The 23,934-nt window shown below is 42.5% G+C and overlaps 1 protein-coding gene across 2 annotated transcripts in view; it reads left to right on the top strand.

Moving 5' to 3' along the window:
* The window catches only part of Acoxl (acyl-CoA oxidase-like), a 305,952-nt gene that overhangs the window by 9,878 nt on the left and 272,140 nt on the right, over positions 1-23,934 (top strand). The window contains exons 2-3 of one of the 2 annotated variants that reach the window (NM_001106508.2): positions 10,439-10,535; positions 17,064-17,440. In NM_001106508.2, the coding sequence (NP_001099978.1) occupies positions 17,288-17,440 (153 nt within the window). In that variant the 5' untranslated portion in view covers positions 10,439-10,535; positions 17,064-17,287. The remainder of the gene's footprint in view (positions 1-10,438; positions 10,536-17,063; positions 17,441-23,934) is intronic. The other variant, NM_001415677.1, reaches the window with a different exon arrangement.

Below are 23,934 nucleotides of genomic sequence, written 5' to 3' on the forward strand. Positions count from 1 at the left end.
ATCAAGGACTGGCCCAGGCTAGACAGGAAGAAATGAGTATCTGATGAAGGCACCTGAGGTGTCACAACTCAGGTGACAGAGCAGAGGCTAACACCTGCTAATGCTTCTTACAAAGACTTTGTGGCCTGCCAAGGATTTTCCCAATCACAGCTTGTTCAGATGAGCTACATATACGGCTCACATCGCCTTTTGACCATCACCACCACTACCATCACCAACACCAACACCAACACCAACACCAACACCAACACCAACACCAATACCACTATCACCACCACCACCACCACCACCACCACCACCACCACCACCACCACCACCACGCAGGTCCAAGCTGCCATCATGTCTCACCTGGACAACTGCCAATGCCTCCCAGCTGTTTTCCCTGCTTCCACTCTCGCTCCTTCCTCTACAACCTACTAGTACTGCACACCAAAGCCAGAATCTTAATCAGAGTTGATCGTGTCATTCCCGTGACTGTGGCTTCCCCTTGCCCTTAAGTCAAAACTAAAACCCACAGCCTGTGCCAGGCTCTCTTTCGTATGCCAGTGCACCTAGCCTGAACGTTTCAGCACATTGCGTCTTCCTGCCGCAGGGCCTTTGCACATGCTTTCCCCTCCCTGACGGTGGTTCTTTCATCCCTCCACCCCCCAGAACTCTGACTCATCCTTCAGAACACATCTTAGTGATTACTTCTTGTTGTAAACGTACCTAATTTTCATATCTAGATTAGTATTCCCTCATGTGTTGAAAACAAATATTTATTGTGTGAAAATACGTTCTAATGTCTGTTTCCTTAACTACGACACAAGTTCTGTGAGGGTGGAAACTTGGTGTTTACACCCCTCTGAGCCTATGTGTGCTGACTGGATCATGGCATTTAGTTAGTAGCAGCGAGACAAATGGGAACATTATACAGACCAGTTTCTAGAAGAGTACTGTTAAGAATTTTTAACAGAATGAATGCCCGAATTTGTGTCCAGACCCTGACACCTGCTGGCTACGTGGTTTTAGTAAGTGATAGGTCCTTTAGAATCTGTGTCCTTGTCTATAAACCTGTGATGCTAACAGTCACCTCATGTGGCCATTGTGATAATTTCATGAAATAATGTATACAAAAGCATTTTGACTGTAAAACCAGATATAAATATACTCTGTCCACTCTCTAAAAAAAAAAAAGCTTCTATTTGCCTTTGCTTACATCCTATAACACGTGCGACTTGTATTATAAAACCCCGAGACTCCAGGAAGAAATGTCACAAGGCATTCCGAAGAGAGCATCCCTTTGTTATTTAGGATAGTAGTAGACAACATATCTGCTTCAGATGGAGCCCTTTCTGGCTGATTCCGAGAGACTGGTGTATGGGTAAAGAGGTCATGGAGACCTGCTTCTTTCTGTTTTGGAGATGGTTGCAATTCTGAGCACTGGGGGGCTGTTTCTTAATTAAAGATAGCCATACTCTGCTGAGATCATAAAATTTCAAGCCCCTTTTGGGTCTCTGCAAGAGCTTGAGATGCTTTTGCCACTGTCTAGTAGGGTGTTTAATGTTCATTTCCTTTGTTGTATGGAGGTTCTCTCTCTCTCTCTCTCTCTCTCTCTCTCTCTCTCTCTCCCTCTCTCTCTCTCTCTCTGTGTGTGTGTGTGTGTGTATGGGCTGGGTAGTTATGTATGTGTGTAAGGTATGTGTGTGTATGGGGTGGGTAAGGTATGTGTGTATATGGGGTAGGAAGGTATGTATATTTATGGGGTGGGTAGACAAGTATGTAGATGTACACATGTGTTTGTGCTTGGGTATGGAAGCCAGAGGAAAAACTCTGGTGGTGTTCATTAGGCCTTGCCCACTGTGTTGTTTCAAGTAGGGGGTTGCTAAGTAGACCTGGTTCTGACAGCTGAACTCTGGTCCTTTGCAAGAGCAGCAGCTCCTAACCAATGGGCCATCTCTCTGTCTCCTAGAGATTTTTATTGTAGAACACTTTTCACTGCAGAGTAAAGCTATGGAGAGTGAAGACAGTTCCCACATCTCCCTCCCCTGTTAATATCTTGTATAACCCAGTCAAACTAAGACGACAGAACTGACCTGTTATTACTAATTAAACCTGAGAGTCTATAATGCTTCATTAGTTTTCCCACAGCTCTTCTGTTTCCACTCTAGGATCCCATCCAGGACATCATGTTGTATGTGTTAAGTTACCAGGACATTGTGTTGTATGTGTTAAGTTCCCAAGACATCTTGTTATATGTGTTAAGTTCCATTAGTGTTTGTTCTCTTATCTATGACATTTCTTCTCTCTCATGTTCTTCTGACTTGTTATCTTTGTGGAAAATTTATCAGACATTGTGTCAGTCAGGTTTATATCACAGCGACATACCTTGATCAAAAGCAACTTGGTAGGGGAAGACTTTGTGTGGTTTATGTGCTCTAATGAAGGACATATATCATGGTTTATCATGAAGTAAAGGCAGGATAGTAACTCAAGGCAGGAACCCGGAGGAAAGAAATGATTCAGAGGCCATGGAGAAATGCTTCTTACTGGCGTACTCTCCATGACTTGCTCTGCCTGCTTTCTTATGCAATGCAGGACTGCCTGCCCAGGGTGGTGCCACCCACAGTGGGCTTATAAGAGCCTTCTTGCGCATTGGGGACTCTTTGTAGGTAGAGCAAAGCACCATAGTGGTTGAGAATGTTTCCTCATCCCTTGCCTGACATCCTCTGCCCTACTCTTTAGGAGGCAACCACTGCTTTGTTATCCCTTCTTCCTGTTATAGATTTCTTTTGTCTATCTTAGAATTTAATGTAACTGGAATCATGAACTTTGTGCACTCAGCTTATTTTTAGGGCATATCAGTCAGGTTTACATTGCGGTGACATACCTTGTTCAAAAGCAACTTGGTAGGGGAAGAGTTTGTGTGGTTTATGTGCTCTAATGAAGGACATATATCACGGTTTATCATAAAGTAAAGGCAGGATAGTAACTCAAGGCAGGAACCTGGAAGAAAGAAATGATTCGATCCTGGAGTGAAAATGTGTGAGCTGTGGATACAGCAGTCACCAGAGACAGCTCTCCTTAGCCATACTGAGTGACAGAAGCCAGGCACAAAAGAACACATAGTGCATAATCCAATTCCTTTGATATTCAAGAGAAGTAGACAGTAATTTATAGTTATTAAGCAGCCAGCAATAGTCAGGAGAATGGAAGTAGAGGTTGACAGGGAAACTGAAAACACCTTTTCCCCCTTGACTTGGGTGGCGGTTACACAGGTAAATCTACTTTGCACTAATTTCCTGAGATATAACTTACAATCCATGCCTTTGCTCTTGATACATATTTTATTAGAGTGTTTTAGAAATAAGGTAGTAGAAACGAAAAAGGTAAGAATCAAGTTCCTGCCCTCCAATTTTGTATGCGTATGTGACAATAATTTCTTGTTATCTCTTGATAAGTAGGTAGTTAGCCCAAAGTGTAGCAGGCTGGATGGCAGTACATGTTGTCTCACATCGTGTCTGGGCTTTGGGGCTTCTGATCTGGGTAGTTCTGTTTCAGTCTCTTGCCTTTACATTACTCACCGGCATCTAATATTGTCACTTAAAACAATGTTAGCTGTTCACACGGGTGCACCCTCGCATCTTTTGACTTTAGTTTGTTTTCCGATGATGCCTGTTGATGTTGAACGCTCTCTTTCATGTTTGCTGGTCATTTGTACATTCTTCTATGCGAAGAACCTGTTCAAACCTCTTGGAGTGTGTGTTTCTGTGGAATTTATCCCATATGTATAGCCAATACTACAATTAGAGTGTACAATATTACAAAGTAACTCCCTTATTTTTTCCTGTAGAGTCGACCTCTTTCAATAGCCCCAATCTCGGAAAGTTGCTGAGGTATTATCTATTTCCATAATTTTGTCATTTTGAGAATGTTATAATAGTGACACTTGTGTAATAGGAATCTTTTTGGAATAGGCTTTTTCTCCACCTTGGAGAGTTATTCAAATTGGTGTTCATTTTGTATTGTTGTATAGATAGATATAGCGCAGTGGGTTTATACCCCGATCTGAAAGACATGTGTTGTGTCTTCGTGGTTTTTTTCCCCCATATGCAAAATGTTTTCTAATTAGTTTTTATTTTTAATTAGCACAGAAAATAATCGATTTCATTATGACATTTTTATATATATCTATTATTTTACCTTGCTCAGATTCACCTCTCGCTACCCTCCCCCAGTCCCTCACTGGTTCATCTTTATGCCCCAAGTGTCTCCCCAACATCCCCAGTGTTAAAACTAGATTTTGCATTTGTAAAACTGTCCTCAGCTTTTGAGGTTGCAAATAAGCTATTATTTGTGTACATTTTGTTGTAAACATTTGTGTACAGTTTGTTGTTTTGTTTTTGTTTTTGTTTTTTATAAATGAAAGTTTTCCCTCTTGGGTGGACACTTTGGAGGGGAATCATGGATTATATGAGAAGTACATTTAACACCATAAGAAACTGTCAGACTTTTCTGAGTGGCTGTACCATTGCACAATCCCAACACCAGTGATGAGACATCTGGTGGCTTAACATCCTTGCCAACACTTGGTATTATCTGTTTTTATCTTACCCACTCTTACGAGGCATGCGTGACTTGAGTGTTTTCACTTAGAACCTTGTACCTTGGTTCTGGCTCTATGAACCATGCTCCTTCGAGTGGTCTCTTATGCTGAGCATTCATTATTATCCCCACAACACCCACTCCCCTAAAACTCCTCTGTTAGGCCAGGTGGAGCCTGGTATCTTTGACTTTAGTCCCTGCTGGCAGCATGCCATAAAGCAGAGAGTTTTCAAATGTGTTCTTGGGAGTTAGTTGTAGTCTTTCTTCCAAGAAGAATCCTACACAGAATACCAGTTGTTGAGTCAGATAGAGAACTGCTGGCATTATAGCTGGACCATCTCTGCTCCGTTACTACTCTGCATGGCTGCCCCAAGATGTCCCTGGCTCCTGATTCAGGAGTCGATGCCATTGACACTTTAGATTTTACAAGGCTCTGTGGGACCCCTGTAGGAAAGTAGCTTGCATTCTCCTGTTGTAATTGTCGCCTCTGATGCTTACTGCCTCTGGTCTGCCAACCTAGGCCTGCTTCTGTAAGCTTCTAGCCTCTGTATAATCTAATCTAATCTAGTCCTCTGAGACTTGCTGCTGAATAAGCTCACCCTTTCTCGTTCTTTCTGAACTCCTCATTCTCTGGCTCATTCTGTCTTTGGCTGTGTCCAACTTGTTCTCTCGGTTACCTGTCTCTGTAAAACTCTCCCAGTAAAACTGCCTTCTCTCCCTTCTTTGTGCTGCCCTCTTATGTAGCTTCTTGTGAGAGTTGGGCACATCCTGTTCTGTGAAATCTTTCTCTGATTCATCACTTTGTCTGCCACTCAACTAGACATCACTTTCAAACATGGTGCTTCCTTCTACAAACTAACTTTACCTTCATTGTTTGGGATTAAAGGTCTGTACGAAGGGTGTGTCTGTATTCCAGCCAGAGGGATTAAAGGTGTGCACTGAGGGCTGAGCCTCACCACAACTATAAGTAGTTTTTTCTTTCAATAATTAAGACAGTCTCAGAGCTCACGGTGTGATCAAATATCCTGCAACATTCCCTTGTCGTGCAGAGTGAGACGGGGGAACAATATCAGTCACATCTTCATATTTTACAGGATCGGGAAAACAGAAAATTGGAATTATAGCTGCATAAATACTAAATAAATTATTAGGTCTGACTTACACCCCACTGTTATACAAAAAGTATTTGATGTAATCAATGGACTTTTTTAAATGATGAAAATATACCACCAACCCTGCATGCTGCTTTGAGGGCTTGCGACTGTTTCTACAACTCTTGTTTCTCTGATACACACAATCTCATTCCTCTGCTTTAAAGACTGTTAGAAATTTAGGTGTACTGCTGTGTATTATCATAATAGATATTTATGTTTCCAGGTTCCCAAAATGCATACTCATTCAGGTGTGATTTCTTAACTTGGTCAGTCACAATGACAGTTCACATGAAGAACAAGTTCCATCTAGTGGTAATTTTAAGTATATGTTCTGAAATGCATGTTATAGGCTAACGGGAGGGCTCACTTTCACTGCCAAACCTGATGACTTGGGTTGGAGTCACAGAACCCATGTGGCCCAAGAAAAGAACCAGTTCTTGCAAGTTGTCTTCTGACCTCTGCATGCAAGCTGTAAGGCTTACATTGCTTGTTGAAAGACTTCAAGTTGAGGTAACATGGTGTGAAGCTTTAATCTCCAGAGAGATTAACCCACTCTTTAATCCCACTAGGTTCCTGCGTTGGTTGTAACTTGTTCTACCAGCAGTAGTAGGTAAGGGCAGAGCCCTTGGGTTCTGGTACCATCAGTTTTACAGAAACAAGTGTTACAGCTCCTAGGCAGCTGGTATTAGGGCTCTCAGCCTAGGTGTCTGAGACCTTGATCTTCAAAACTTGGAAGTTCCCTGGGACCTTTTTCCAGCAACCGGGACCCACAGTTTTTCTTCTCTAGCTTCTCAAAAACTTCTGTTGATATTCATTTTAGGCTCTTTCCCCTATCTTGCCTTTTCTGCTTCCACTGGCCCTATCATTTGTCCCCTCCTTGTTCTCTGAAACTTTGTAGTTGCTCTTGGTCCCTGCAGCAATTGATGGCTGCTCCCTTTCCAGCTGATTGCCCAACTCTACCAATGCTTCTGTCATTTCCTTCAGGTTGCCAGCCCTGCCCACCCTACTATGGATAAAGATCAAGGTAGGGGGAGAGGAGACCACTCAAGAGAAACCCAAATTGGAGGGGCCCAGAGAATCTTTAGGGTGTAACTGCTTTATGTGATTCTGGCTACATGCAACTATAAATTTGTCTAGACCCATAGTCTATACTCCATCCAAAATAAATCCCAAGATAGTAGAAATTATTTAATATCCTGGCCTTTGGTTGTTGAGTTCTTGATTAAAAACCACACATAGCCTTTATATTTACAATAAACCTTAAGCAGCACAATACCTGGGCAGCTGTCCACTCTCCATTCTGTTATAAATGATGTTCCTTTTAATAACCCCAATTATTACTTACTATTTAATATGTTCTATCTGAGCTGCTCTTAACTCCCTCAGGGCCACATTTTTATGGCTCAGTTAACCCATGGTGGCTTCTCCTTTCTCCTCTCCTACACCTTCTTCCTTTATCCTATGGTGGCTTCTTCTTCTTCTTCCTTTTCCTCCTCCTAGTTCTCTCTGACCCAAGCCTGCAAAACCTCAACCACACCTATGTCTCTTCTGCCCAACTATTGGCTGTTGGCATCTTTATTTACCAATTAGAGTTAACTGGGGGCAGGGTCACTTAGCTAGTGTCTATTGCTTTGGGGGCAACCAGTTTTGGGTGTACAAATTAGCATTAGAATACAAGTAGCATCAGGCTAACCTACAACACCAAGCAACTGGAGAGATGGCTTAGTGGTGAAGATCACTTGATGTTCTTCAAGAAGACCCACATTCAAATCTCAGCACCCATGTCTGGACAGCTCACAATTACCTATAACTCCAGCTCCAAGGGACCCACACCCTCTTTTGGCCTCCCTGGACACTCACACACATGTTACACATAAGTCACACACACACACACACACCCACCCACCCACACACACACACAGGCGCAGACACACACATACACACTAAAATACTAAAATAAATAAATCTTTTTTAAGAAATGCCCCTGATCTTCATGTAGTAGCTTGTAATCCCAGCACTTGGGAGGGTGATGCAGGAGAATTGTTAGGAGTTATATAGATCAGCTTAGACTTTATTGTGAGTCTAAGGCCAGCCTAGGTTAAAGATTGAGATTCTGACCCAAATCAAAGCAAACCAAACCAACCAAACAAAAACCTCACAAGCAAAATAAACAAACATAAAAGAGTGAATCCTATGTAAACTATGCACTTGAGGCTTTAGTGTAGTTTACTCCCACTCTGGGTGGGGATAGCGATTCTATAGGAGCCTATGCATCTGTGCAGGTGGGAAACACACAGGAGATCTCTGTACCTCCTGTTCAACTTTGCAGTGAACCTGAACTTTCTTTAAAAGGTCTATTAAAAAAACAGCAAACCAAAACAACAAAACATCACGAGAACTGGTCTGTCCATTGTCTAATATATTTATTTCTGTTTTCACTCATTCAGATAGTTTATTTCTGTAGGTATCAGTCTCGTGTTGTATGTATTTTAGTAATTTTTCCCCTTTGTTGAGAGAACTACCTTTAGTCATCATATTCGCTCTGTCTCCTTTCTGTATCCCTCTCTCTCTCTGTCTCCCCAACTCCGAACCCCTGGGGCCTTGTGCATGCTAGCAGGGACTGTGACACCGAGCCACATCTCTTTTTAGTCATTTAAAGGGTGGACTTGTGAGGATGCCTCTACTATTTCCCTTCATCCATTAAGGAGAGTTTCCATGGCTTTTAGTCCTGCTTTGATCATTTTGTTTCCCAGCTAAGAAAAGCCTGGAGCCTCTCCCCAGGCCTCTATGGCTTAGATTAGGAAGTCGATACCATCCCTGTGGGGCTTCTCCTTGGCATTGGTTCTCTCTGTTTGCAAGAATTTTTTGCGTTCAGTTTTTAGCACTTAATTGGGACATATTTCGGTTTATTCATAAAAATTCTATCCGTATGATAGACTCCCCCCCTGAAGGCTCCCACACCCAAATGCTTCACTTTGGTGATTCAGAGTTAACATCTGACAAGGGAGAGGACCAGGTGTGGATGGCACACACCTTTCATCCCTGCACTGGAAGCAGAAGCAGACTGAATTGCGAGTTCCAGGTCAAAAGCACAGAGGCAGCAACAGCCAGAACTATGTAGAGAGAAACCCTGTCTTTGAGGAGAGGAAGGGAGAAAAGAAAGAAAGGGGAGAGAACACATCTTCAGACCTAGCGCTTTCTCATGGGGTCACAGACTCTGTCAGCTACAGGCACTAATTTCACCAGAGAAGTGCTTTTATTGTTTTTTTTTTTTTCTTTTTTTCGGAGCTGGGGACCGAACCTAGGGCCTTGCGCTTGCTAGGCAAGCGCTCTACCACTGAGCTAAATCCCCAACCCCCTTTTATTGTTTTAAAATTAATTTTGGCTCCCATATTTTTCGGTCCTATAATTTCTATGTAATGCTTTCTTTTTAAAAATAATTTGTGGGGCTGGGGATTTAGCTCAGTGGTAGAGTGCTTACCTAGGAAGCGCAAGGCCCTGGGTTCGGTCCCCAGCTCCGAAAAAAAGAACCAAAAAAAAAAAATAATTTGTATTTCCTTGGTGAGAACTTTTCCTATTTGTTTCAAGAGAGTTGGAATAATAATATTACCTTGAGGCTTGTTTTAAGATCGCAGCTTTAATATTTCAGTGTCTGGTTCATCTTGGTATTGTTATCACATGAATGATGACAGAGGCTAGTATTAAACATGGATGGACTGCTCTAGGCTTTTTCTGTGATTTGCCTGGACATATTTAGAGGACAGAGAGGAACCCCTCCTTCCAGATTTAGGCTTTTTGAGAAATAGACACCAAATGGAGCTACACATGCCAGAAATTTACTGGAGGGCAATGCCTGTGAAGGACAAAGCACTGGGAGTTGGTGAAAGAAGCCTGTAGAATACAGGTAGACAAGATGGACGCCGAGATGGGAGACAGGAAGATTGCATCGAGAGTAGAGCCTAAGCCTTTGCCACAGGCACGACAGAATGTGGGTGGGATAGGAGAAAGGCGATGTTTCTTACTGGGCAAAGTTTTGACCCTACTAGGACCTTGCCAAGCTCAGTCATCTGCTCAAACAGCCTACGAGGAGAGTAACTTCCCAGTGGACTCTGAGTTTCATTCAAAGGACGGCAGCAGGGTCAGAACCTCGCCGGTTGACTGAACAATTCTCCTCACATCGCCACAGTATACTCCTTATACCACTGGGTTCCACTCTCTGCCCCCGTCTCCACAGATTCTTCCCTGGGGCCATCCCAGACTTTGAAAGTGTCTGTAGGGGGTGGAGAGATGGCTCAGCGGTTAAGAGCTCTGACTGCTCTTCCAGAGGTCCTGAGTTCAATTCCCAGCAACCACATGGTGGCTCACAGCCATCTGTAATAAGGTCTGGTGTGTCTGAAGACAGCTACAGTGTACTATACATTAAATAAATAAATAAATAAATAAATAAGTAAATAAATAAATCTTTTAAAAAAGTATCTGTAGTCTTTCCTGCTGTAGAAGGAGTTGCAGCTTAATTTTAACAGGATCTTATCAGGAAATCTCCCCTTCCTCCCTCCAGCTGACTCATGGTTGTCACACACATGGGTCAAAAACATCTGTTCTCTTAGAGCTCTGGATTTGTTTCTGGCAACTTACAGACTCAACTCAAGGTTACCCACACCCCAATGTCTTAATGCCCATGTGGTTTCTGTTCTGTACAGGTATGATTTAAGTTTGGATGAAATGAGAGATTTGACAAATCAGCGAGTGAAGTTTGTCTTGAGTCTCCCTCTGTTAAAGCGTGTACTCCAGGATCAGGTAAGTGTGAATATGTGTATCTCTCTGTGTGCGTGTGTATGTGTGTATGTGTGTGTGCATGCATGTGCATGTGTGCTCGTGTGTGTATATATCTTGTTCTGTGTGTATCTGTGTGTGTGTGCCTGTAAGAAACTAAGACATGTTTTGTTTTATTTGCTTTTGTGATTTGTGTAAGCTCATTGTTCATGGCCTGAAGCATACTAACAAAGTCATTGTAAAGCAGTGTCCTCTGAAGCCGCCTTTCTGCCTCCTGGACCACATACATACTCCCCCAATCTCACAGACCAGAGAATAAAAAAATCACACAAGTACCAAAATGCCCATTCATGAAACTGATATAACTTGGGACATCAAATAAAAATTGCTGACAACTGAGAAACAACACATTTAAAAAACATTTGAAACATTTTAGGCTTGTCTGGAGTTTATGAGTCTTGGTCATCTAAAAATTGCCATTTTTATTTCACTGGTGCTACTTGAGTCAGCTTAGCCTCATGATAAAGAGGAGGGAAGGGCGATGAAATGCACTGTTTGTTTTAGTAGTCTAAATCCACTTCCAATTCACTCAGCTCAATGGCTTCCTTAAAGCTCCACACAGGACAGAAGTATGTCCTTATGAAGAGAGTCACAGGGAGGGGCCTGAACTAAGGTGAACTGTTTAGTGTGAGATCGCTGAGGGCTGGCAGTACCTTAGAGAAAGCCCTGCCTCTTCTTGCCCAGTTGTGTCTCAGAGGGAGTGACTGATGATGGAGAGGTGGTGGCCTCCTCTTTTCAGAGAAAGTGACTGATGATGGAGAAATGGGGTCCTTGTCTCTGTAGTTCCTAGAAGTACCTTTCTCATGTTGCCAGTCAGAGCTGGAATAGGACTCAGATACAAACAAGAATAGATGCCCCAACTCCCCACCTCAGAGTGACCATCCTGAGGAACTGTTAGGGCTGACTTCAACATTTCAGGAGGGAATTTCAGTGCCTAAGTATGACTTCCTTTTCAGGCATGTCAGCAACCTTGAAGCTGATGGCACTGCTCTTCAGTGAGAACATGAGGAAAGATGTTTTCTTGGAAAAAACAACCCCTGCATAGTAGAGAAAAAGGTTGAAACAAAACAAAACAACAAAAACAAAAGTAGTCATATTTCATTACAGCCATTACTCAAGTTAATGTTAATAAGTTAATGTCTTAGTTAGGGTCTTATTGCTGTGAACAGACACCATGACCAACATGAGTTTTATAAAGGACAACATTTAATTGGGGCTGGCTTACAGGTTCATAGGTTCAGTCCATTATCATCAAGGCGGGAGTGTGGCAGCATCCAGGCAGGCATGATGCAGGAGGAACTGAGTTCTACATCTTCACCCGAAGGAAGCCAGGAACAGACTGAGCATCCTCAGGCACCTAGGAGGAGGGTCTCCAAGCCCACCCCCACAGTGACACACTTCCTCCAACAGGGCTACTTCCTGGGCCAAGTATATGCAAACCATCACAGTTAATAAATTACAATTCAGTATATACTTAGAGCTATGAGTACAATTAGACCCATGTTGTAGTTATTTTTCTATTGCTGTGACAAAAATACTGTGACCAAAGCAACTTATAAAAGGAAATATTTCATTTGTTGCAGAGGGTTACAGTCCATAGCCATTGTGGTGGGGTCATGACAACAGGTAGGCAGGCAGGCATGGTGCTAGAGCAGTAGCTGAGAGCTTACATCTTGATTCACAAGCACAAGGCGGAGAAAGATTGCTTTTGAAACCTCAAACCTGTCCCCGTGACACAAAGCCACACCTTCTAATCCTTCCCAGAGAGTTCCACCAACTGGGTATTTAATATATGAGCCTTTGGGGACCAGCCCTATTTGCTTCCAACCCTGACATCAGAGACCCCCCATTGACTGATTCACTGAGAGGCTGATGGGGAGGTAGATCAGCTCTCTGCTCGCTCAACCAACCCATTATAGCTAAGGCTTAAACTAGTGTCGATACTCAAGACTCACTGATGTGAGTCTCGATAATGGCTTTTCTACCCACTGAACCTGGAAAATTCCTAATGAAGTATGGTAAACCCTGGATTTAGTAACTCTCCTAGGGGCCTCAGGTACCTTGAACCACTATCTGTCCTGGATAAATGGGTATAGTTTCTCCATGAAACACAGGATTAGCCTTTGAGGATCCTTCTGGTTTATCTTCTGTTATTTTGACACATTTGGCTCCCCTTTCTAAGTGAATCAGCAAAATCCAATGGAACCAAAGGAAAGCACACTAGTCAGTACAGTAGGCTCATCTCATGTGCACATGTCCTGAGACTTGGCAGTACATCTGTGTTTGAAGGTTCTCAGATCCCACCCTTAGACAGCTGGACAAGCTGTCCACATCTCAGAATCCTAGAAGTGTTACATGATTCGCTCTGCCTCTCAATAAAACATATTGAGTCATGGCTGTCCTCCCCATTCAGAAAGTATTCCAGACCTTCCCGTCTTTCCCTGGCCCCTGTGCCATACTGCTGTTAACTCTAAGCCAGTGAGCTCAGAAGCAGAGCACAAGTGTACAATGATGTTTCCAGGCACAAACAAAAAAGGAGCCTCACTTGTTCTCAGTCTCTATGGACAGTTTATAAGCCAAGTATAAGCCATTAAAGGTATTTTCATTCTGTCTTCTCTGTCAGATGAAATGTTTCAGTATTGTTAAAGGGGAAAACATTATCTAGACCAACTAAAATGTGTGTGAAAGAATATGTGTTTCTTACTCTCTCTGCTATGTGTATGTACCTGTGTGTCATTTTCTCTCTCTATGTGTGTCTTTACCTCTCTGTATCTCTCTGTCTCTGTCTGTCTCTGTCTCACACCCCCACCCTATGCGTATATAGGATAATTCATAGGGTACTCTGTGTGAACAGCATCATTGAATGCTGTACCAGCACCTCTTATACTGGTTTCTAGAAACATCTCTCTGTACCAAGAACTCTGCCAAGAGCTATCTTTCTTTACTGGCAATTCCCAGAGTGGGTCCTAGGTGGAGGACCTGCTGACTCTTTGTATCTTGCTGAAGAGATTAAAACCTCAGGATTGGGGGCTGGAGAGATGGCTCAGCGGTTAAGAGCACTGACTGCTCTTCCAAAGGTCCTAAGTTCAATTCCCATCAACCACGTGGTGGCTCACAGCCATCTGTAACAGGATCTATGTATTCACATACATAAAATAAATAAATAAATCTTTACAACAACAACAACAACAACAACAACACAACACAACAACAACAACAACAACCTCAGGATGATTGCCTGCTTTGTGGCAGAACTGGGATGGGAGCTTCCTTTGGAGCTGTTACAGTTTGAATGTGAAATGTTCCTGTGGGTTCATGTATTTGAATCCTTGGCCTTTGATAACTGATAGGTTTTTTTTGGGGGGAGCGGGGAGTATGACACCTATGGGACACAGAATCTAGGTGGTAGACGTAGGCCACTGGGGGCAAACCTTGAGGGTTACAGCCTGACCCTCTGGTCCTGATTCCGTTCCTGATCCACTGAGATGTGGGGCTTCTCCACCACAAATGCTTGTCACCATGAACTCTGCCAAGCCTTTTTTTTTTTTTTGCCTCCCATGATGGACCAAGAACTCTGCCCCCCTCCTTAAGTCATTTCTGTTAGATATTTTGTTACCGTGGCAGAAAAATAGCTCATACCAGAGCCTGGACATGTGTGTGGCAGCATCTTCAGAGACACATGTCTCCTGGCAGCCCATACAGAATAATGACCTAGATCAGTGGTTCCCAACTTTCCTAATGCTGTGACCCTTAATTCAGTTCCTCAAGGTGTGGTGACTCCCAACTGTAAGATTATTTCTGTTGTTACTTTCATAACTGTAATTTTGCTACTGTTATGAATTATAATGCAAATATTTTTGGAAATAGGAGTTTGCCAAAGGAGTCACAACCCACAGCTTGAGAAGCTCTGATCTATACCATCATTATAACAAAGAATGATAGCACAAGCTTGAAGTTTACAGACCTTGCAGCCACAGCACTAAGGACTTTAACTGTGCTAAATATTCAGAACATTATTCATGGTATCCCCAAGTACAGGTAAAAAAACTGAAGCTAGAAATTGGGTCCGTTGTATATGGAACTAGCAGAGATTCAAGTCCAGGTCATCGTTTACTTCTAACGAACTCCCATCCCTAGTCCAGAAACTGTCTCTAATTAATAACTTCTCACAAAGGAAGATTAGTTGTCTCTAGTGGAGCCTCATTGGGTGTACAAATTATACCTAAGGGTAGGCTCATGCCAGCAGTAGATGGCCAACCAAAAATTAACTCAGTGGTACTTTTGAAATTTTTTGTTTTGTGTTTTGTTTAGTTTTTCCAGTCAGGTTTTCTCTGTATAGCCCTGGATATCCTGAAACTCCCTCTGTAGACCAGGCTGTCCTCAAATTCATAGTGATTTGCCTGACTCTGTCTCCTGAGTACTGAAATAAAAGTGTGTGCCACCACTGCCCAGCCTAAATTTTTTTTATTTAAAGACTTATTAATTTATGTATATGAGGATTCTGTTTTCATCTCTCTCTCTCTCTATATATATATATATTTGTGACAAGAGAGCACTAGCTCTCATTACAGATGGTAAGCCACCATGTAGGTGCTATGAATTGAACTCAGGTCTTCTGGAAGAGCAACGAGTGCTCTTAATCACTGAGCCTTCTCTCCAGTCCCACCCCCATTTGTTTTTTTTTTTTTTGTATTGTTCTAGTCTGGTTTGTTTTACATTATTATTATTATTAATTATTAATTATTATTATTATTATTATGAGAGAAAGAAAGGGCCTAGATCTGGGTAGGTAGGGTAAGGAGTTAGGGGAGGGAAAACTGTAATCAGAATATTGTATGGAAAAATATATTTTCAATTAAAAACAATTCTTTTGTCTAGGCTTTAGCCTTGACCAGTGAAATTAGCATTAAAATCCACTATGACTCAGAGTTCAGCTGGGGTTTAATATTGCTTCACTGTGCTTCCTTCTCAGGACCCTTGTGGTCTCCTTCCAAATGGTCTCTTTCCCAATCATGGCTCACAGATGGTTCACAGGAACATCCTAACTCAACACTTCCTTCTCCCAGGGAGAAAACAGTTGGGGGTCAGACAATTCTTGGCCGTTTATGGGGCCGGCTGGGGACAAATTCTTGGATAATGAAATAGCAACCCATGGCTACTGTTCACCTACAGCATCCCTCCTGAGACTGAAGGAAAATTACCCATGAGCTCCTGTGTTATTATCATCCCATGATTTGCATGAGCAGGGCATTGGTAGCATGGTCTAGCCCAGTGGTCGTCGAGTGTGGTCTGAAGATCCATGGACATCTCTGAGATGCTTGCAGATGCCACCAGAAAAATGAATGCCTGGTTCCCTGTGTGTGTGACGCAGGACTGTCGTGACAAACTCACCCAAATGGCGCCTCTTAGCAAAGGCAGAGCTGAACGCCATGGTGTCTCTAATTAGCCCAGATATTCAAACAATTTGTAAAATGTAAGATAACTCCGTTTGTCTAACTTATTTTCTTTTTGGATTTTGGAAATCATGTTCATTTTCATGAAATTGTCACCTTATGAGTTTAACGTTATTGTAGATAACGAATAAAGTACCAAATTTCTCTGTTCTAATTACCAATATGGTAGATTGCTAACTAGAACCACAAGAAAAGCTCCTTGACAGTCTCGCAGTTTTTCTTCTTTTCAGATTCATTTTTTTACTCATGAGTCTGGGTTTTGTGTGTATGCGTACGGACACACATGCACCACAGCGTGCATGTAGAGACCAAGGGCTACTTGTGAGAGTAGATTCTTCTCTTCCACCATGTGGGTCCTAAGGGTCAAAGTCTGATCATCAGGCTTGGTGGCGAGCACCTTTACCCACGGAGCCGTCTCGTTGGCCCCTTGGTAGTTTTTAAATGTAATGGTGCTTAGGGACCTTGAAGTCTGAGCAACACTGGTTTAAATCATCCACGCGTTCCGGGAAGCCCACTGTCAGCAGCCTGGAGGGGAATTGGCAGAAGACCTATGGCCTGATGGTTGTAGTTATTCTAACTATATATTATTTTTATCAGTTTTAGATATGCTCACAGAAACTTGCTTTTGGGTGTTTTATATTTAGAGAGAAGTAAGTTGGTGATTAGCTCTAAGTTGGTGATTAGCTCTAAGGTCAGATTGCCTCACTTCTGAAGTGTTTGAGAATGGAGAAAACGGTTACTTTCCTGATAACCCCTGAGATGTAAGACATTTATTTATTTATTTATTTATTTATTTATTTATTTATTTATTTATTTATTTATTTATTTATTTTTGCAGGAAGTCATGAATCTGTTGCAAAATTCTAGCCTAGCAGGGACTATGACAAGAAGCCAAGGAAATGAGTCTGTCATTGGTCCTTCGTGACACTTTGTCCTGTTTAAGCCCCAAACACCAACCCAGTCTAATGGTCCTAAGGATCATGACAGAGAAGCTTCCTCCCACCCATCCCTGTGCGTGCTCTGACTTTCTCTCTCTCAGATCTTTCCTTTTTGGGCTTGGGCCTTCTGGCTTCTGTTTGTCCTGGAACCTTGGCTTTTCCGAGCAGGCTGTGACAGGCTGCCCTGGATCTTGGTCTGTGTGCTGCTTTTGGCAGGAGTCTTTGTCCCAGTCTACCCCCATGGACTTGGATGCTGGCCACCTGGCCAGTACTCTGGTTAGGCCAGCCCTGGCCCCATGGGATCCTGTGGAAGAGTTGAACAGAGATGACAGGATGGAGTGGACTGTTTATAGAAGTCCCTCTGTATAGATTGGCATTCGAAGTGTGCTGTCATCTGCAGGGACCACAGGGATTTCTTCAGAGAGCCTGCCAGGGAGTGAGTTGTCTGCCAAGGGACTCCAGAGCAGCTGGAATCATGGTTTGTTTATTTCTTGATATTGTGACCATTCTTCATAAATACGAACTTTTTATTTGAAAACTTAATTACTACTTTTTACAGTCAAGGGTTGTGTAAAAGGTGACAATAATTATTACTTACTACCATTTGTTAAGTGGCCTCTAGATGCCAGAAGAGGTGATTCACTCATTTCACAGTTATTTACTGGCTCCAGACACCGAGGGGCAGAAAGTGAAGCCGGTACTTGTGGAGCTCGTGTTTTAGTCTAGAAGGAGACGCTCTGGAGTAATAAGCATATACGTTAATGGCACACCAGGCAGTGACAGACCCTGCGAGTAAAAATCAGACATAATAAGTTGGAGAGGAAAAAGATAAAGTAATCTTTACGATGATATGCTCTTATAGTTGAAAATCATAATAATTGCACAAAAATATGAGCTAGTAAATTCAGCAAAGTTGCAGGATAAGATTAATATGAAGAAATGTTTTTATCTTTCTATGTTAGAATGGCCAATCAAAAGAAAGTTGATAATTTTAATTATAAAAGCATGAAAATGACAAAATGCTGAGGAATACAATTTTCCTTTCTTTTCTTTTTCTTTTTCTTTTTTTCTTTTTTGCAATAAGGCTTAGTTGTGTAGCCCTGGTTGGTCTGGAGCTCTCTATCTAGACCAGGCTGGCTTTGAATTCACATAGATCCACCTCCTGCTTCTGCCTCCAGAGTGCTGGGATTAGAGCATGCACCATCATGCCTGGCTTAAAATGTAAACATCACGGATGTTATGTCTTAAAGTATCTCTCCAAACTTCCGTGTTGAAAGTTAAGGTCCACCATGGCAGTGCTGAGAGGTGGGTCATCTAGGAGGTGATTAGACTCTGAAGATTGTGCTTCTGTGTTAGTCAGGGTTCTCTCTAGATCAAATGGCTCTCTTTAAAAATACATGAATGATTAGTACATACAGAGAATAATGCCTGATATCATAATATTAGGGAGTTGAAGATCAAACCTTCAGTGAGATAAATATTCCTTTACTTCAACACAGTCGCCTATAAAGACTGAGACGATCTCTCAAGGATGGGAAAACGTGAATCCTTATGTGTTGTTGGTGCTGGGATGAGGATGTAAAGCCATGTAGTCTCTGTTCAAGACACTATGATATTACCTAAAGGATTAAACATTTCCTTAAAAATTAAATCACGTGATACACACACACATACAAATGTATATAAACACCTGCCTCTCTCTCTCTCTCTCTCTCTCTCTCTCTCTCTCTCTCTCTCCCCCTCCCTCCCTCCCTCCCTTCCTCCCTCCCTCCCTCCCTCTCTCTCTCTCTCTCTCTCTCTCTCTCCCTCCCTCCCTCCCTCCCTCCCTCCCCCCCCCCTCTCTCTCCAGAAGAACAGGGCTTTCTTTGGGACTTCCTTATGTCAGGGCTGGTTCTGGAAGGCACTGCTTATCAGTTAATTCTTCCAGGAAAGACCCTCACAGATCCACTCTGAAGCTTGTTTCTTAGTTGATTCCAAATCCATACAAGCGGACAACTGACATTTAACATCACACCAAGTTCACAGAATAATAGCTAATGTCTGTCAGCAGAGGGAGGAATGAGCAAGATAAGGTATATAATGAAAAAAAAAGTTTTTTAAAATAAGGGGAATCTGACACCTGTTATGTGGATGACTCTTACAGGTATTGTAACTAATGAGAATGACGAGAATGACACTGTCACAGAGGACAATTACTGTGTGGCTTTATGCGAAGTCTGTGTAGAAATTGGATTCCGGAAGACAGAGATTAGAACAGTGCTTAATATGGGCTGGCAAAAGGAAGATGAGAAAGATTTTTGTTTTGTTTTGTTTTTTTAGATTTATTTATTTATTATGTATACTGTGTTCTGCCTCCATATATGGCTGCAGGACAGAGGAGGGCACCAGCTCTCATTACAGATGGTCATGAGCCACCATGTGGTTGTTGGGATTGAACTCAGGACCTCTGGAAGAGTACACAGTGCTCTTAACATCTGAGACATCTCTCCAGCTCCAGATGAGGAGTTTTTAACTGGTTTGGATTTTCACTTTGGGAAGGTTCAAAAGTTCTAGCGATGAATAGTGTTGTTGGTTTTAGAACACTGTGAGTGTACTTCATTCCTCAGAGCTGGATTCCCAAGAGTGGCTGAAGTAATACTTTTTTTTTTACATATGCTCGCACTAAATACGTTATTAAAAATCAAGCATGGGGGGCTGGGGATTTAGCCCAGTGGTAGAGCGCTTACCTAGGAAGAGCAAGGCCCTGGGTTCGATCCCCAGCTCCGAAAAAAAAAAGAACCAAAAAAAAAAAAATCAAGCATGGGAAAGCGTAAAAGGAAGAATACAAGGACAGATAGGAGACCTCCCAGTTATGTGATCTGGAGAAATGCCCCAAGGGTCAGGGAGTGGATATTGGGGTAATAAACAGGTAGATGGAGCGGGTATCCTCAGGGAGGAACATACTGGTCAATAGGGAGGTATGCTGAGAGCAGAGAGAAGGAAGACTTGATGAACCAAGGATGAAGTGTTTGTGACAATGAAGGGAATTGGAAGGAGTTTGGTTTTCCTCAGAGTGATAAAATGGGGAGCTTCTAGAAGGAATGAGTGGAGCAGGGCATAACCTGATCTATACCAGGAGCCTTCCTAACGGCTGGGCTTGGGACTGTGTTCGGGGCAGGACTGAAAAGGAGAAGCATCGAGTGACTGTTTCAGTGCCCTGAGAGGGCGGGGGTGCTAGCCAGGGCCAGACTGGCTAGTCAGTGACTGAATTAGAGCTTCCTCTGGAATTCTATTGGAAACAGTAGGGTCTGCGGATGGATGGCTAGACACAAAGGAGAGAAGAGTGAAGACTGATCTGTGCTTGGCGCCATGTTGCCAGGAGGTAGTCTTAAGTTATGATTGGAAATTTGAGATGTGTGGGGATAGGATGTGGAAAGTCATGGCGACAGGAATGAATTAAGAGCTGGGAAGCTAGAAGGGGATACAAATGTGTTGACAGAGAACAGGAGGCTTGAGACTGGTGGCTTCTGGGAAAGGATCAGAGTGGAGATCACTGGGGGCTGACCAGAGAAATCAGTCCCGAGCAGAAGAGAACCACAAGTACTTTTTATAGCTATACGATATGCTGTACAAACTATGCATGGTGATACATGCAAATACCCAAGTAATCTCAGCATCAGAAAACTGAGGCAGGAGGATAAAAAATTCAAGGTCACTTTGGTCTACTCAAAACAAAACAAACCAAAAGAAACAAAGAAATTTCTCCTAGGAATACCATAAAATAAATACTGTTCCCTATTTTATAGGCCATGGGCTATGGGGCTAGTGATGAGAGAAAAAGGTAAACTTAAAGTTAAATGCTAGAAGGAACGGAGGCAAAAGTCAAACAATTCCTGCTAGATTTCACAGCCTAAGTGGGTAGCATTCTATCCCACATAGCGTTTTTGTTGTGCTGAGGCAGAAACAAAATCTGGGAGAATAGGACTGCATAAATTCAAGAGAAGTAGGTGGCCTCCTCTGTCTTCCAAGTGTCTGTGGTCTATTGGGCCAGCGCTGTTGTGGAATAGTTAAGTGGGAGACAATGCAAGGCCAACCCACCTGGGCAAGCTGGGATGGATGCTGGCTATAAGAGGATGCCAAAGCTTCAGTGGAGTAACTTTATGTAGGTGTATGGGATTAGAAAAAAGCTACTCTAATCAAGGTTCCTGGGCACAAGCCACCCTGACTTTTGAGTGTGGGGGCAAGGTATTGTGGCTTGCTATTTCTTAGCATGGGTATGGATAGCACTATGACTTCCTTTCTGCTATGTGCCAAAGGTAGGCTTGAACACAGGACCGAAGGCCAACCATTAGAATCTGTTATTGGGACCAGCAAGCAGGCAAGGGATGTCATGGAGGTGCAGAAGTTAGGTTTCAGGTTTATGCTAGCCATGTGCAGATGAGGTCATGACTTCTATGCCACATTGGGCTAACCACTATAATGTTAATTTCTGTTCCCTGCACTGGGACCAACTTTTTCTTTTCTTTTTTTTATTGGATATTTCTTTATTTACATTTCAAATGTTATTCCCTTTCCTGGTTTCCTGTCCATAAGCCCCCTATCACCTCCCCCTCTCCTTCTTCTATAATGGTGTTCCCCTCCCCATCCACCCCCCTTACTGCCCCTCCCCCCGGCATTCTCTTATACTGGGGGTCCAACCTTGGCAGGACCAAGGGCTTCTCCTTCCATTGGTGCCCAACAAGGCCATCCTCTGCTACATATGCAGTTGGAGCCATGGGTCAGTCCATGTATAGTCTTTGGGTAGTGGTTTAGTCCCTGGAAGCTCTGGTTGGTTGGCATTGTTGTTCTTATGGGGTTGCAAGCCCCTTCAGATCTTTCAATCATTTCTCTAATTCCTCCAATGGGGGTCCTGTTCTTAGTTCAGTGGTTTGCTGCTAGCATTCGCTTCTGTATTGGACATGCTCTGATTGTGTCTCTCAGGAGAGATCTTTATCACTGTCAGCATGCACTTCTTAGCTTCATCAATCTTATCTAGTTTTGGTGGCTATATATGGGTCACATGTGGGGCAGGCTCTGAATGGCCGTTCCTTCAGTCTCTGCTCTAAACTTTGCCTCCATATCCCCTCCTATGGATATTTTTGTTCCCCCTTTTAAGAAGGAATGAAGCATCCATATTTGGTTATCCTTCTTCTTGAGCTTTATGTGGTCTATGGATTGCATCTTGGGTAATTCGAGCTTTTGGGTTAATATCCATTTATCAGTGAGTGCATACCATGTGTGTTTTTCTGTGATTGGGTTACCTCACTCAGGATGATATTTTCCATTTCCTTTCCTTTGCCTATGAATTTCATAAGTTGTTATTTTTGATAGCTGAGTAATATTCCATTGTGTAGATTACCACATTTTCTGTATCCATTCCTCTGTTGAAGGGCATCTGGGTTCTTTCCAGCTTCTGGCTATTATAAATAAGACTGCTATGAACATAGTGGAGCATGTGTCTTTGTTATATGTTGGAGTATCTTTTAGGTATATGCCCAGGAGAGGTGTGACTGGCTCCTCAGGTAGTGGAATCTTCAATTTTCTGAGGAACCTTCAGACTGATTTCCAGAGTGGTTGTACCAGTTTGCAATTCCATCAACAATGGAGGAGTGTTATTTCTCCACATCCTCACCAGCATATGCTGTCACCTGAGTTTTTTATCTTAGCCATTCTCACTGGTTTGAGGTGAAATCTCAGGGTTGTTTTGATTTGCATTTCCCTGATGACTAATGATGTTGAACATTTCTTTAGGTACTTCTCAGTCATTTGATATTCCTCAGCTGAGAATTCTTCGTTTAGCTCTGTACCCCATTTTTTAATAGAGTTAGTTGGCTCTCTGAAGTCTAACTTCTTGAATTCTTTGTATATTTTGGATATTAGCCCTCTATCAGATATCTAAAGATCTTTTCCCAATCTGTTGGTCGCTGTTTTGTCCTACTGACAGTGTTCTTTGCCTTACAGAAGCTTTGCAGTTTTATGAGGTCCCGTTTGTCTATTGTTGATCTTAGAGCATAAGCTATTGGTGTTTTGTTCAGGAAATTCTCCCCAGTGCCCATATGTTCGAGATTCTTCCCCACTTTTTCTTCTATTAGTTTGAGTGTATCTGGTTTGATGTGGAGGTCCTTGATCCACTTGGACTTAAGCTTTGTACAGGGTGATAAGAATGGATTGATCTGGGGTTGGGGATTTAGCTCAGTGGTAGAGCGCTTGCCTAGCAAGCGCAAGGCCCTGGGTTTGGTCCCTGGCTCCAAAAAAAAAAAAAAAAAAAATGGATTGATCTGCAATTTTCTACATGCTGACCTCCAGTTGACCCAGCACCATTTGTTGAAAATGCTATCTTTTTTCCATTGGATGGTTTTAGCTCCTTTGTCAAAGATCAAGTGACCTTAGTTGTATGGGTTCATTTTTGGATCTTCAATTCTATTCCACTGATCTATGTGCCTGTCTCTGTATCAATACCATACAGTTTTTTTTTCATTATTGCTCTGTAATACTGCTTGAGGTCAGTGATGGTGATTCCCCCAGAAGTCCTTTTATTGTTGAGTATAGTTTTCCCTATCCTGGGTTTTTGTTATTCCAAATGAATTTGAAAATTGCTCTTTCTATCTCTATGAAGAACTGAGTTGGAATTTTGATGGGGATTGCATTGAATCTGTAGATTGCTTTTGGCAAAATGGCCATTTTTTACTATATTAATCCTGCCTTTCTATGAGCATGGGAGGTCTTTCCATCTTCTGAGATCTTCAATTTCTTTCTTCAGAGACTTGAAGTCTTGTCATACAGATCTTTCATTTGCTTGGTTAAAGTCACACCGAGGTATTTTATATTATTTGGGACTATTGTGAAGGGTGTCATTCCCCTAATTTCTTTCTCAGCCTGTTTAGCCTTTGCATAGTGGAAGGCTACTGATTTGTTTGAGTTAATTGTATATCCAGCCACTTTGTTGAAGTTGCT

This window comes from Rattus norvegicus, chromosome 3, assembly GCF_036323735.1.
Source record: "Rattus norvegicus strain BN/NHsdMcwi chromosome 3, GRCr8, whole genome shotgun sequence".
Lineage (NCBI taxonomy): Eukaryota > Metazoa > Chordata > Mammalia > Rodentia > Muridae > Rattus > Rattus norvegicus.